We start from the raw sequence: 15032 nt of genomic DNA, 5'->3' as shown, positions 1-15032 counted from the left end.
CCTTTTATCCTTGTGGTTTGGCAGCACAATTCTCCCAACTCTTCCCATTTTCTCCATAGCATCCTGTTTAAAGACCAACAGAAGCCAGAGTGGCCTGTTTCAGTTTAACATTCTTGGTAGAGAACAAGATGTTTCAGAAATTAAACAGAACACTGTTGCTGAGTTTTGTTTTGGGTTAAAGACCAAAGTGCTTGAAATATAGGTTTCAAAGAAATATGAAATATATTGAAATATGGCATTTCATATTATCAGATTGCAAAGAGAACACAACAGTGTGGACTGCTCAGTAGCCAAACACCATGGAACAATGGACTGAAGAAATCTGATTATTACATTAAATTAAAAAAAACAACATACACAGTAGTAGCTAGCTAATTATCTGAATGAAATACACTGCAGGAATTCAGTGTTTCAGTAACACATGTATGCACATATACAATGATGGACAGAAAACAGATGAAGCTGGAAAAGAAATCTACAATTTTAGAAACATATTGGTACTATCACATGACAGTCATTAGTAAGTCCAACTCAAAGCAATGAGATTTTAGCTAGTGTTGACTAATTCCCTTCTTTTCAAATTATCTTAACTAAGGCTGTATCTGCACTGCAGAAATAATCCAGTTTAACACTTTAACTGCCTCAATGCTATGGAATTCTGGGAACTGCAGTTTGTTGTGGCACCAGAGCTCTCTGACAGACTCACAAAACTACAATGTGCAGAATTTCATAGCACTGAGCCATGGCGGTTAAAGTGGTGTCAAACTAGATTATTTCTGCAATGCAGATGCAGCCTAAGTCCAGTCTGCACTGGCCAGGATACTCCAGGGGCAGCCTGGAGTATCCTGGCCCTGGAGCTACCCTGGGGTCATTCACACTTCGTCTTTTGTCTGGAACAATGCAAATAACCTCATTCACACATTCTGGGTTTCTTATTCACACCATGGAACTGCATCTTTCCAGGAACTGCATCGCTTCACATCTCTGTGAGTTTGGTTGCTCATATGTTCCAGCACCTTCCCTTGTCCCTGCATTCATCAGCACCCCTCAACTGGACAGAGGCTCCTCCTCCCACCACTCAAGGGGGTCTCTTTTTCTCTCCCCCATTTTCCTGTTTCTTTTCCTCTTTTTTCACCAGTGGTAGCTATTCTGCTGGGGAAGGGGCAACGCTTTCTTGACCATGTGGACTGTCGATGATACAAATGCATTCAAAACCCATTAAAGGCATAGAACAGTGATGGTGAACCTTTTAAAGTCTGCATGCTGGGGGCAGGGCTGTGTGACAGGGGTCAGGACTTCTGCCCCAGGAGGCGGGGCTTCTGGGGCAGGACTTCTGCCCCAGGAGGCGGGGCTTCTGGGGCAGGACTTCTTCCCCCTACCCTTTCCCTAGCCTCCAGGTGTCTCAGCATCCCACCACTCTTTAGGGGCTGTCTGTACAGCCCCTAAAAAGTCAGATTAGTAAGGTCATCACATGGGGCCTTTAGAATGGGCCTGAAAGAGGGCAGGAACGGAACAGGCAAAGGACACATATTACCACACGCTGGAATGCCACTGCCACTGGAAGTGCCCGTTCTGTTCCATATCCATACTCCAGAGACCGATTTTTAGGAACGCTTCTGAACAGTACCTGAAAATCGGCCTCTGGGGACGGATTTAGAACAGAATAGGCACTTCCGGTGGCGACAGTATTCCAGCATGCGGTAATATGCGTTCTTTGCATGTTCTGTTCCGGACCCCTTTCGTTCCGTGCCAGGCCTATTCTAAAAAGCCTGTGCGATGACCTTATAGGTCAAGGCTGCCACTAATATGTAGGTTTTTTAGGGAAGAAAAATCCCCACATTTTCGTAACTGTAATATTATATTGCGCATCTGGGAAACTGGTGTGTTATCTTGACAAGTGAAGCACTTTCTTGTGAGAAGATATCTGATGTCTAGGAAGAAAACGACTAATTATGTAAAGTGATCTTGTAGCATCTTTGAGACTAATTGGGCAAAAGCTGTGGTAGTATAAGCTTTTGTAGACTTGGCCTAATTCATCAGGAAGTAGACCAAGTCTACAAAAGTGTATGATACCACAGCTTTCACCTAGTTAGTTTCAAAGATGCTGCAAGATCCCTTTGCATACTGGTACTCCACATAAACATGGCTATGTATCTAATAGCTATGTGTTTGTTACACTACAAGCTGATCATCTGGGAGGGCCTTAAGTGTCCTGGAAAGGCCTTAAGTGTCCTACTTCGAGAAGAGAACGACAGCTGGCAATTCCCCTGTGCATTCTAGTCTTTCCTGTCCAGGTCACAGGTATTGTACAGAGAACATTCTCTGCTTGGCTTAGGCACTCGTTATTCCTTTGGACATGAGCCAGTCTTTTGGATAAATATATACTTGCACAAGTTTTATTTAAAAGCAGTTATTCACTTAGCCTTAAAGCTTTTTTTTTTCTTGCCTCCCCCTGGTCTTCTGGAAAGAAGAAAGCAACTGCCCACACAAGCCATAAAAAGATTAAATGGCTTTCTTTCAGAGATGGAAAAGAAAAAGAGAGAGTCAGTACCCACTAAGCATCTTGTCATGATGCACTTATCTGCTTTTATTTATTTATTTTTTAATATGTGGGTTATTTAGTCACAGTCTCTGTGCTAGAATTGGCTGAAAGAGTCTGGGAAAACTTCCACCAGGCAGCAGTTCAAGAAACATCATCCATGGTACCTATAATTACAGAGCATATAAAAGGTGAAAAACACTTCTCCCAGCATTATTTCATTAATCCCCAATTAATCCTAATAACTCTGTGTAAAGGGAAGGCAATTATGGCTCTCCGTTCACACATAGAAAACTGGGGCACCATTTATGCTTGCAAATATTTTACCAGTTTCTTGTTGCCTAAAAGGTAGCTGGAGAAGCAATTTAGCAAGGCCCATTATTTTCCTACTGTTGAGTAATGAGGATGGCTTCCAACAGCATGCAGATAATTCCAGGACTAACTCATGGGGCCTGTTGTCCACTCAATACACAGGTTGGGAATAGAGTGTTAGGAAGTCTCAGCTCACTCTGGGGTCTTGGAAACTTACCTAAGGACTGTCTTCTCTAACAAAGTTGCCTCTGAAACACAGCACACAAACTAGCTCTCATAGTTGGCTGTATTTGATTTATTTATTGATTTATTTATGGAATTTATTTTCTGCCTTTCTCCCAAAATGGGAATACATATTTTTTATCATGTATTTCAATGGATCTGAAAGCATCCAATCCCAGATCACTTTCCTCAGAAGTCCTCAGAGAACACTACCAAAAGATGTAGGGAGTTTTAGGTGTGATGGATGGCTACCAGAGAAAGGAGCTTTTCTCATCTATTCTCACCTAGGGGTAGGTTAACGAGAGATCCAAAGTTATTGTCCCTTCAGGTGTTGTTCACTTCAAAATGTGCTCCCTTTCTTTTAAAAAAATTGCAAATCAGGGTAATAAAGATTACCAAAACTGTTCAGATTAGCAGTCTGTTGGCTTTTAAGAACACCAGAAGAGCCCTGCTGGATTAATCCAAAGGACTGCCTTGTGCTGTATTCTGTTTCTGGAGTGGCCAATGAGATGCCTATGGGAATCCTACAAGGAAGATACAAATAGCATTCTTTGCTCAGGTTCCCTAACTACGAGTATACAAAAAAAAAAAAAAAAAAAAAAAAAAAAAAAGAAAAGAAAAGAAAATACTGCCTCTGATACTGGAGCTATCACAACAACAACAATTTATTTCTTACCCACCTCTCCTCACAGCTACTGCTAACCTTATTTATTTATTTATTTATTTCCCACCTTCCTCCCAGTATAGGGACTGTAACCTTATTTTCCATGAAACTCTGAGTATATGGTTCTACGTATAACACTGGATGCATCTACACTGTACAAATAATGCAGTTTGATATGACTTTAAGTATGGTAGCTCCATCCTGTGGAATCCTGGAACTAGTCTTCAGTCCTCTCTGCCAAGCCATGCTGCTGCCTCACAAAATTACAAACTCTAGGATTCTGTAGGATGAAGCCATGGCAGCTAAAGCGGTATCAAACTACATTATTTCTACAATGTAGATGCACCCACAGCGAGAGAGCCAGTCTGATGTAGTGGTTTGGGTGTTGGACTAGGACTAGTCTGGATTAGGACTTTAGATTGTCTATGGATACCTGTTGGGTGACCTTAGGCAAGTTGTACTCTCTCAGCCTCAGAAGAGGGCCTGGCAATCCTTCTCTGAACTAATCTTGCCAAGAATATAAACAGTGATTGTTTTGTCTTAGGGTTGCCATAAGTCAGAAATGACTTGAAGGTACACAACAACATAACATAGTGAAAGAAAATGCCCTTTAAGGATAAAGACTCCTTATTCAGAACAGCATTTCTAGCTACACACATTAATTTAAAAAAATGAACAATTTATTTTTGATAGCACAGTAAGGACCAGCTCACATAAGAGATGGCTGGTCACATGCTGAATTGACACATGGCCATTTAGTCATTAGCCTTCTTTGGAACAGCTTTTAATAAAGTAATGAAAGTACAATGAATTTGCTTTTAAATGAAACAAAATCTGTTGAAAGATTACTTTTTTTGTACATGTCTTTTCTCTATTCCTGTAAATGCTGTGCTAAAAATAAAAGTCCCAAATGTTCATGTTTGATCATAATTTGATCATAATTTCTAAAGGCTAGGCAAAATGCAAGTGATGCATTTTTTTTCCAGACAAAAATAGAGCCACTGTGGCAATAAATAAAAGGATGCATTCATAGTTTCTAGCCTTTGTTATAATGTCAAAGCTGAGACAGACACAAACCAGTAAACAATACAGTTAGCAAAAAGAGATTATCTATACAGACTGGCAAAAACTGGGTACAGCAAACTTGCTTTTGAAAAGATTAAGATGACAAGGAAAACAACAACAACAACAACATGTTATGTTGCTAACAAGAGTTCAGAAGTAGCGATTTCCACTTAGGACTTGCTAAAGGTGACCAGAATTGTACATCTAATACTTTGATTCCTATTTTTAATAAAGCTAATAAATAATGCCACCCAGAGGTATTGCTAATGGGAGTTGATAAGTACATTAAAGCCCTGTTGTCTGTTCACATCCCTGCTCAATTTTCTTTCATTAGTATTTTTGGAGATGGTTTGTGGAACACTGCTATGTAGATGCTGTGAAAGTACTAACACAGAAGGGAACGTCATTATTTTCTTCAGATAGGCGCGTTACAGATGCGCCAAAGGGGCGTATTAGGGTTAGGAAGGGGCGTGTTAGGGTTGAGAAGGGGCGTCCCTTCTGGACGCCCCTCAACCCTAATACGGACTGAGTCCGTACAAAATGGTGGCGCCTGTCCACACGGGGGCCGCCATTTTGATGTTGCGGACGCATAGAGTCCAGACATCGCACGGCGGAAGTGACGCCGTGAGTGCACGAGTAGCGCCTCGCGGCACCACTTCTGGGTCGCAGAAAGAAGTGCCATTTTGGCGCTTCTTTCTTGCTGCGCCCGGGAACTGCGCGGTTTGGCAGCTGCGGTTCCTGGACGTAGAAAACGGCGGCGGTGGCAGAGCGCCCTTCTTGGGCGCTCTGTAACGCGCCATAATGTTTTTAGAAAAGGTGCTCTCTCTCAAGTGGTGAAACATGTCTGTCCTAGCATGTGATTTTCCTCACCTATGTATTTTGCATTAGAATACCTTTATTTTGTAATTGGCCACTGGAAGGTAAGCACAGACTTAATTTGCATTTTTTAGTGCTGAAACACATATCTCTGAGGAAATCCCACATGGGAAGAACAACAGGTTAATGAGAGGGAACATGCCTTCCCCTCAATGTCTGCTTTCAACCAAAGTGAATAAGAGATTGGTGTTACCTAAAGATGTGGTGGAAATTCCTTGTTGAATTAAAAAGCCATAGAAACATGGAGTCACTTTGGTCAAAGAAAAAATAGGTTTTTAAAATAGAGGCTTGGAGTTTAGAAAAAAAATTAGAGCAAAAATTAGAGTAAAAAGAGCATCATGACCCGTAAGAAGCGGGCACCAACAGAATTAGATATAATATACACAATTTAAGATAAAGATACATTGTTGATGTTTAGAAGCAAGGTTAGAAGGAAAGCTATTAAATTCCTAAAGGAGGGGGTAAGGAGTGATGGTGCAGTTTTAATGTATGCATGTATTTCTGTTCTGATTGTAAGAATTCTGTATGTTTAAATTGTAATTAGCCAATCAGGTGTATTGAAGAAGCTTCTTTGTCTTCAATAATATAAAAAGAGCCATTTTGTCTTGTTCGGGATCTCAGCTTTTTGGAACTTGAATTCCACTGAGTTCAATGTTTTCCTTTGTCGACAATTGGAAATAAACTTATGGATTTTCAATCTACTAGGTCCTCTTGTCAATCATTGCTATGCCAGGCCTAGATCTTTAAGTTTCATGAAATTTCTGTTACAAAGATAATACCCCCAAGTATGAAGAACTATTTCAGCTCAAATATCAGGTTAAATTGATGAGAAACTAGGGCCCGTTACAAACGGGCCATATAGTACGCACGGAGCGCGTACTAGGGTTAGGAAAGGACGGTGCTTCCGCATCCCCCTAACCCTAGTACGTGCTCCGCATGCACAAAATGACGGCGGCCGTTCTACACGGCCGCCACCATCAATACATCACGGCCACGCCGCCTCCAAACGAGGCGGCACAGCTGTGACATATTGGGGCCACGCCGTGGCGCAAAGTGCGCCCTTTGCGCGACCCCGGAAGGAGCTCCGTTTCGGAGCTCGTTTCTGCTTTGCGTTGCTGAGCGCAGCCTTTAGACGGCTGCGCCCAGCGACGCAAGGGAGAAAGGCCCCTTTCTCCTCCTCCCCGCCGCTGCGGGGTGTCCTTGGGGCTTGAAGCCCCAAGGACACCCCTTTCCAGGCTGCGGGGAAGCGACCTTTTGCCACTTCCCTGCAGCCTGCAAAGCGGCAGATTGGGGCCTCGGAGGCTGCCGGTCTAGCAGCTGAGGCCCCAATACACCGGGGAAAGGGGCGGGTGCAGGCCGCCTCAAAGGGGCAGTCTGTAACCCACCTGGGTATACTACTGAAAAATTCAACTGCATTTTTTCAACTGGAGGAGAAATTCTCAGGAGACTATGTTCAAACTGCTATGCAAACTATCAGAGCATTATGCCCCCCTACCTTTTGCAATACATTGTTCCTGGAATTAATGCATATACCAACAACTGTGAGGCTCATAGAATCATAGAATCATAGAATTGTAGAGTTGGAAGAGACCACTAGGGCCATCCAGTCCAACCCCCTGCCATGCAGGAAATCCAATTCAAAGCATCCCTGACAAATGGCCATCCAGCCTCTGTTTAAAGACCTCCAAGGAAGGAGATATACACAGGTTGGTTTTCTTGATAAAATATTTTCCTGGTTACTCTTTTGGATATGTATAAAGAAACAGATGTTTTTAAAAAATGATTTTGTATTTTTACATGTTGTATGCAGCTATGTTTCTGTTTCCATTTTGATACAATTACTATTTCTTAAGCAGTATATACATTTACAAATAAATATTTTCTGACAATATTTTAATTAATAAGGAGAGGGGAATGAACACAAGGGCCAGCATGGTGTAATGGCTGAGTGTTCCACTAGGACACAGGTAGACCAGGGTTCAAATACCAGCTTGGCCATGGAAAACCACTGAGTGACTTTGGGCAAGTCACATTTTCTCGGCCTCAGAGGATGGCAATGGCAAACCTTCTATGAACAAATCTTGCCAAGAAAACCGCATTATAGGTTCACCTTAGGGTCACGGAAAGTTGGAAATGACTTGAAGGCATACATCAACAATGAACAAAACAATTAACTATGAAATTAAAGGAAGATATCTACACAAAACAAAACAAAACAAAACAAAACAAAACAAAATGTACCAGGGGATAGAATACAATAACTTGCCACTCCATTACTAATGAATGCTAAGGGTCTCTCCTTTCAAGCCTGTCTTCTCCTACAGAGCCATGGGCTGAAGGCCTCTGCTTATCCTTTCTTGGTCTTCCCAAATCTGTTTCCTAGATTCCTTGTTCATTGTATCTTGATTAAATTGTATGTAACAAAGCCAATGTATTATAGTTTTAGCCCAATTAATAGTGTCCACAGTCTTGGTCCCTGTACAATATGATTTCTAGAATGATTTAATGCTGCTGTTATTTAGAAGCATAAACATACTAGCATAATGATATGCCTTCCACAAAATCTTCTTTTCCTCCTTCACAGATATGTAGAATTAAAGTCATCTAAAACTTCTGCTTTAAGCCACAGCATTGAAAATTAGATTTATGTCAATAAGGTGTAAGGCTTATTTTCAGTGGCATCCTTACTACATAACTCCATAGAAAGATCTGTCAAGGCCTGTTATTTATTGCAAAAGATCACTGATCAAAACTTTTTCAGGCTGATATTTTGGACATAGAGGCTTGACTTGTTGATGCATCTTGGGATTTTGGTGTATCATAATTTTTTAATTCTTAGATCATTTGCATAGATAGTTAGATGTTATGTATAAAAATATGGATTATAATGATGCCTGTAAATTAGTGGATTTTCTATAGAATCATAGAACTGTAGAACTGGAAGAGACCACAAGGGCCATCCAGTCCAACCCCCATCTCCACTATAGTATTGGTGTGCCCCATAATCTCCTTTGAAGTATGGAGAATCCCTCTCTTACAGATTTAAGACTGTTGGGGGAGATGAGAGGAATCAAGCAATGGCACAGTTTGAGCAAAAGTCAGCATGAATGGATGCTGGAAAAACCACTATGCTTTTAAAATGGAAAATAATTCTGACATTGTTTTATCATTTCAAAAATCAAGTTAGCAGCCTCCCACATTGTTCTGATGGGTTGAATTTGCATTTCAAACTAAACAAGAAAAATAAGCAATAAATAAATAAGCAAAATCCTAAGACTTAAAGAAGTATACAGAAAAAGGAGAAGCTGGGCATATCTGTCATCTTCTCCACTCCTTGAAGTTTCCATGCATATGCGAAAATCCTTCACCCTGAGTTGCAACCACTCCCATGTCCAAATAAAAGCATATTGTCCCACTTGCACTGGGTTTCATGTTTCACAGAAAAAATACAGCTCTGGCACTGAGTAAAAATGTCCAGAAAGCCTCTAACAGGCTTTGTGACACCCCATGGTTCCTGTTCTCATGCTTTCCACCGCCCCCCTCACCAAAAGCATGGAGAAAGATCACAGTGTCACATGTTTTTTGCACTGAAAAGGATGGGGAGGAAATGGACACAAGGAGGGAGGGAATGGATTATTAGGGTTCACTGCAGGACAAAGAGGCACATGAAAAGCTTCTAATGTGTCAACAGTCACTCCAGGGGCAGTCCCATGTAAACAGAGCCATAGTTAGACTTGGCAGCTGGATAAAATCAAAAGGGGAGACGGGTCACTGCAACTGAAGTAGGAGTTTTCTGGCATTCCAGCCATGATGTTAGTCACTTAATTCAGGAGGCCAAATTTAGAAGTGGAATGTGCCACAGTGATTGTCAGCCCACCACTTCTCAGTTAGAAAGCCGGTTTTGTGGTAATTCTCTTACTAAAATTAGGCAGCTGCTCATTCTGTTTGCTGCTTTTCTATGCCCCCCCCCCCAATATCCCGAGGTGAAGAAATAATCAAGCAATTGTATTTAGTGGGTGATAGACAGTTCTGCACAAACTGAAGCAGGTCAGGTGCCAGTCTGACTGCCCAGTGGTGGGAGGTTCAGCTTACATGGGCAATGGAAGGAGCACAACAGCTGAACTCTACTTTCAGCAGTGCTGGGTTTTGAACAGTGGAAGGGAACAGGTGCCCTAGAATGGGTTTGTGACTCAGGACTGGGACTGAGTCAACTGTCTCTGGCAAGGGATTATGCATAGATGTAGGGCACCCCTAGAATAAATACCACCTCTTTACAATGCAAAGAAAGAACAGCGGAAATCACCCACACAACCTGCCTCATCCACGTGCCAACACTGTTGGGTAGTGTACAGTACTTACATTCTCTTTCCCATCAAAAGGAGGCAGCTGAAATGGTGGCATCACATATGCACTTCAAGAAGCTACATAACTTAAGTTAGTTTCCCTAACCTCTGGGATTCCATATAGTGCCACCTGCTCACTGCATTGTAATTGGAGAGAAAAAGGTGCTCATGGCATATGACAGGGTATTTAAGATAGGAAAGCAAAGACACTTGAGTTCACAATGTGGGCTACAGATGGCAACTTGGTAGAAAGTGTGACAGAATAGTATGAAAATATACTGCCCAATGTGGACTGCAAGCTAAACCATATACAATGGTTTATCTTTCATAATTTCTACAGTCTTTTGAAAACTATAAATAGCCGTGGAGGTGGTGGGAGGAGGGCCTGAAGATCATAGTCTATGGGGCATATTTTGAACCCCTACCCACAACAAAATCAAGCTACTGACGTTATTTAAATTGGGACAGAAACTCCCATATCACTGTGGAGTGCATTTTTTAAATAATTTTTTTAATTCCGCTTTGTCAGTACAAAACTACTTGTTGTGCAGTGCCAATGGGAATTTCTCTGCTGTAGTTGATAGTTTGGGAGTGCATTCTGGTAACTGTGGCACAAGGATCTCTTATCTCTGTGGTTTTTGTTGGTACCCACCTCCAGCAGCACTTTCCAGTTTTTAATAGATTATATGTGCTTCATGTCACATGTTGTATGACCCCGTGGCAAAGGCCTGCTGAATCACTTTGCTAAGTAAGTTGATCTCTTAATGTTACTCCCTACCTATAAGTGGCAGAAAACCATTCAGAAGTTGGTGATGAACCACAAGAGAAAGAAATTTTTTGCCTTTGTTTCAGGAAAACTGCAAGGGCTCTTGACCAAAAGCAGTAAAAGCTTACTGTACATGTCACAAGGATGTGTGTCAAATGAAGTGGCCTTTTGTAAACACTGGACCTCAGGTCCTAAGGGGATTAGGCTGAGTCTTTCTTATTCCTTCCATGGTGCTTTGCACCTACCAGACTCCTTGTCTGAGTACCAAGATTCCACTTTGCTTTCCAAAAAGCACCAGAATATCCATACCACCTTCATCTGCTATTGTTCTGAAGTACATCTTCCAAGATCACATTGAAGTCTGACAACTTCTCCCATTTGTGTCACTGCATTAAGAAAGAACTAACTTATGCAATGGGTGGTTCAGAGGCAATATTAGCCCATACAAGACTGTCAACTATACTCAATTTTGAAAGATCTTCATTGGCTGCCTATTCGCTTCCGGGTGCAATACAAAGTGTTGGTAATTACCTACAAAGCCCTAAATGGCCTGGGCCCAGGGTATTGGAGGACCGCCTCTCCCCATATAATCCGCCCCGCACACTCAGATCCGTTGGGAAGAAATTGCTGAAGGTCCCAACTGTGCATTATGTGGCGACCTCGCAAAGGGCCTTTTCCATCTCGGCCCCTAAAATGTGGAATAACCTTCTCGACGAGCTCTGTTCCACCACCTCCCTGGATCTCTTCAAAAAGAACCTTAAGACCTATTTTTTTCACCAAGCTTTCCCCCCCATGAGATGTGATATTATACACTCTCCCCCTATTTGTTATGACCTTGGCTATGTTCTCGGACTTTCAACTCAGCTGGCTGTGTAATTAGTTTTTTTTTAATATGATATTTTAAATCGTTTTATTGACATGTCTGTATTTTAATTGCATACTGTACGCTGCTTTGATCACCATGGAAAAGCGGGATAGAAATAAAAATTTATTATTATTATTATTATTATTATTATTATTTCCCCCTCTGCGAAGCCATGGTACTAAGGCAAGCTGGGGACAGACACTCCATAAGGACACACATACATTAACTGTAAAATTCATTATTTGTGTGTTGGGCAAGTATAAAAGTTGAGTCTTAGTAGAGCACTCACCATATATATTCAAATAAGCGTGTTCTTGGAAAGGAGAAGCGCATTCTTTCGGCCTGTGAAGGAGAGAATAGCTGGCCCAGCTCCATCGGGGCTAGCCTGAAGAAAGAGGCTCCTCCCTCCTTAACTGTCATCTTTTGGCCTGGGAGGGAGGGAATTAGTCTGGCCCAGCTCCGTCAGGGCTAGCCTGAAGAAAGAGGCTCCTCCCTCCATAACTGTTATCTTTCAGCCTATGAAGGAGAGAATTAGTCTGGCCCAGCTCCATCAGGGCTAGGCTGAAGAAGAAGAGCCCTCCCTCCAGTCCATCTGCCTTGGTCCAGGCCTCAGAGGGAGAGAAGAACTGGATGTGATCCCCTCCTCCCTCACCATTCCCTTCTCCTTTTGTGTCGTGTCTTTTAGATTGTAAGCCTGAGGGCAGGGAACCGTCTATTATCCCCTCTGTTGTAAACCGCTCAGATTCCCAGTGATTGGGCGGTATATAAATAAATCCTATTATTATTATTATTCTCATTCCTCTGCCACATGACATGTCTTGCTAGCCTGGTAAAAATATTAACCAGGCCTCATGGGGTGGGGAGTTGGGGGAACAGTATCTACCTAATTGCCCTTTTCCTTTGTGCTTTGCAGATGTTAGAAAGCTATACAGTTTTTTTAAATTAACTTATTTTGAAAGAAGTTCAGAAAAGCTGCTTTTCAGCATGTGTATAAAAGTAAACGAAATGCTTCCCCCCACTAATATTTCACAGCCTCTTCAGAGGCCACATGAAGCAGATGATCAACAGCACACTTATAAACATTTGGAACAGACAACTGAAAACAATATCTTGTCTACAAGAAACTGTGGGAGGGAGGGATCATGGAACAGATGCCAACACATTCTTAGACTTCTTACAGGCAATCCCGGGATTGTGGGAAGATGCTGTTTAAAGATGGTATCTAATTGTTTTTGCAATTAGGCTGGGAACATTGTTCCGTTGTGAAAGTGGGAGGCAGATGATGTGAGGATCAAAAGTAGAGAGAGAGTCAAGTGAAGATGAAAAAAGACATCTTCATGTTGACTCCTGACAATTACTGTACTTTGAATTTTATGGAAAGCCACCTGACCAAAGGTGAAGGCTGAAATTTTGTCCCAATGATTTCTTGCCAAAGTTATAGCATACATTCTGCTTTCATCAGCCTGAGTTCAAACTTTTCTTCACCATCTGGCAACTGGGTGTTGTTGCTTTTTTAAAAAAAAATCTGTATTTACTTTATGACCTACGGCTAGAGCACTGTTTACATATTAGAAGCTGGATGGGGTTTTCTCGATTCTTTCCATATGTTCATTTACCCTCTCATAAAAATGTTTTCGATCTAGCCAGTTCACATGCATGTGTGCTGCTTTGTCAAATCCCCAAGCACGGACCACAACACAGTACTTTTGAGCTTCCAGCTGGGATTTTATCATGAGAACCATTTCAGAGGCCACCATGCCTTGTTGTTATTGCTATAAAACACACAATCATACTGTTATATTTCCTAACTTTTTGCCCAACAGGATAGTCTAATCATTCATCTTCATTTTCCCAGTAAAAGCTGGAAAGATGACTGTAAATCTACACATCTCTCCATCATTCAGTGTTTTCCCAAGATTAAGATTTCAAATTCCTGTTGCAGCATTATTATTCTTATTGTTTGCTTAACTTAATTGTCTGAGTGATGCCAAAGGGTCTATTACATTATACAAAAGTCTAACATCTGCATCACGAATGGTTTCCATTTCAGATCTTAATCCAGGTATTTGGTCATAAAGGCATGGACTACTTCTGTTTTTAGAAATATGAATGCAAGTATTTTTAAAAGGCCAAAAACCAATGGAAGATGCTTACATACAAGTTTTTGAATGAAAACAACTACAGGGGAGATAGTCTTCTAAATGTATACTCAATCAATCAAATTGTATTGCTTTTGACCAAAGGTCATTGCACAGCACAACAATACATATAACAATATAACAGTATAAAAATACATGTAAATTATATCTATAATGTGGGTATCTCATATCTGGTACAGAATTTCTAAACAAACAAACAACAATTGTCATTATGCACATTAAAATTTTTATCAAATATAGACATCGCCTTTACAGTTTATGGCTATCCCTTTTATATACTTATTCCTGATTTTTTTAGCTGCTAAGGCAAACAAAACTACTTTCCAGGTTACATATTTATTCAGGTCCTGTAAAAGATGAAAGATCATATCCTGTGGGTTTTGACTGAGGCTGGTTTCTATTGTAGGTGTAATGAACCTTTCTCTTGGTTCTTGGTAGAGAGGACAAAATAACATGTAATGAACAAGGTCCTCTACCTCTTGACAACCATATACACAAGTACTGTATTTTCTGGTGTATAAGACTACTTTTTAAGCCAGGAAAATCTTCTCAAAAGTCAGGGATTGTCTTATACGCCGGGTGTCGTCTTATAAGGCAGGTGCTGAAACTTCTGAGCCGGACTGGAGAATCTGCAGTCGCCACATATGTAACTGAAGGGCGGAGCAAGCTGCAGGCATCTGGGAAGCCCGGGGTATGGAAAAAAGAGCTGTGTTTGCAATACCGCTCTGATAGTCTTGGAGACAGGGAGGGCTGGGCAGGCAGGGAGAGCTGACCAATCCAAGTAGGCTTTGTATACAACAAGTTTTCCTGCTAAATACCTGCATGTCATAAGCATTTGAATTAAAATGACCATATTGAAATCAAATCTGATATTTTTTTAATGTTTATTTGGTGAGCGTTGGAAGAGGAGTAGTCTTATATGGCGAGTAGATCCCAAACTCTATATTTTAACTGGAAAAGTTGGGAGTCGTCTTATACGCTCAGTCGTCTTATATGCCGGAAAATACGGGTACGTTCTTTTGCTGGAATACCACTGTATCTTCCGTCTCTATATGCTGTATCCATCGTATTTAATCTTAATTCGGTAAAAGCTTTCCATAAGTTTGCAAATGTTAAACTAACAAAATAGTCTGGAAAAATACAGAACTTCTTGAGTTTATAGTATAGGGGGGCACATGAGGACAGATAAACCGTATGGAAATCTTTTTGAGTGAAAACAAC

At 41.2% G+C, this 15032-nt stretch overlaps 1 protein-coding gene across 1 annotated transcript in view; it reads right to left on the bottom strand.

The window, feature by feature from the left end:
- Positions 1–15032, bottom strand: part of FGGY (FGGY carbohydrate kinase domain containing) — a 212410-nt gene that overhangs the window by 5890 nt on the left and 191488 nt on the right. Inside the window, exon 15 of the mRNA XM_089515273.1 lies at positions 2–63. Coding sequence (XP_089371399.1) covers positions 2–63 — 62 coding nt within the window. The remainder of the gene's footprint in view (position 1; positions 64–15032) is intronic.

The sequence above is a fragment of the Sceloporus occidentalis genome, unplaced genomic scaffold (assembly GCF_023333645.1).
Source record: "Sceloporus occidentalis isolate IW3139 unplaced genomic scaffold, rSceOcc1.0.p SCAF_3, whole genome shotgun sequence".
Lineage (NCBI taxonomy): Eukaryota > Metazoa > Chordata > Lepidosauria > Squamata > Phrynosomatidae > Sceloporus > Sceloporus occidentalis.
This window is presented reverse-complemented; position numbering and strand designations above follow the sequence as displayed.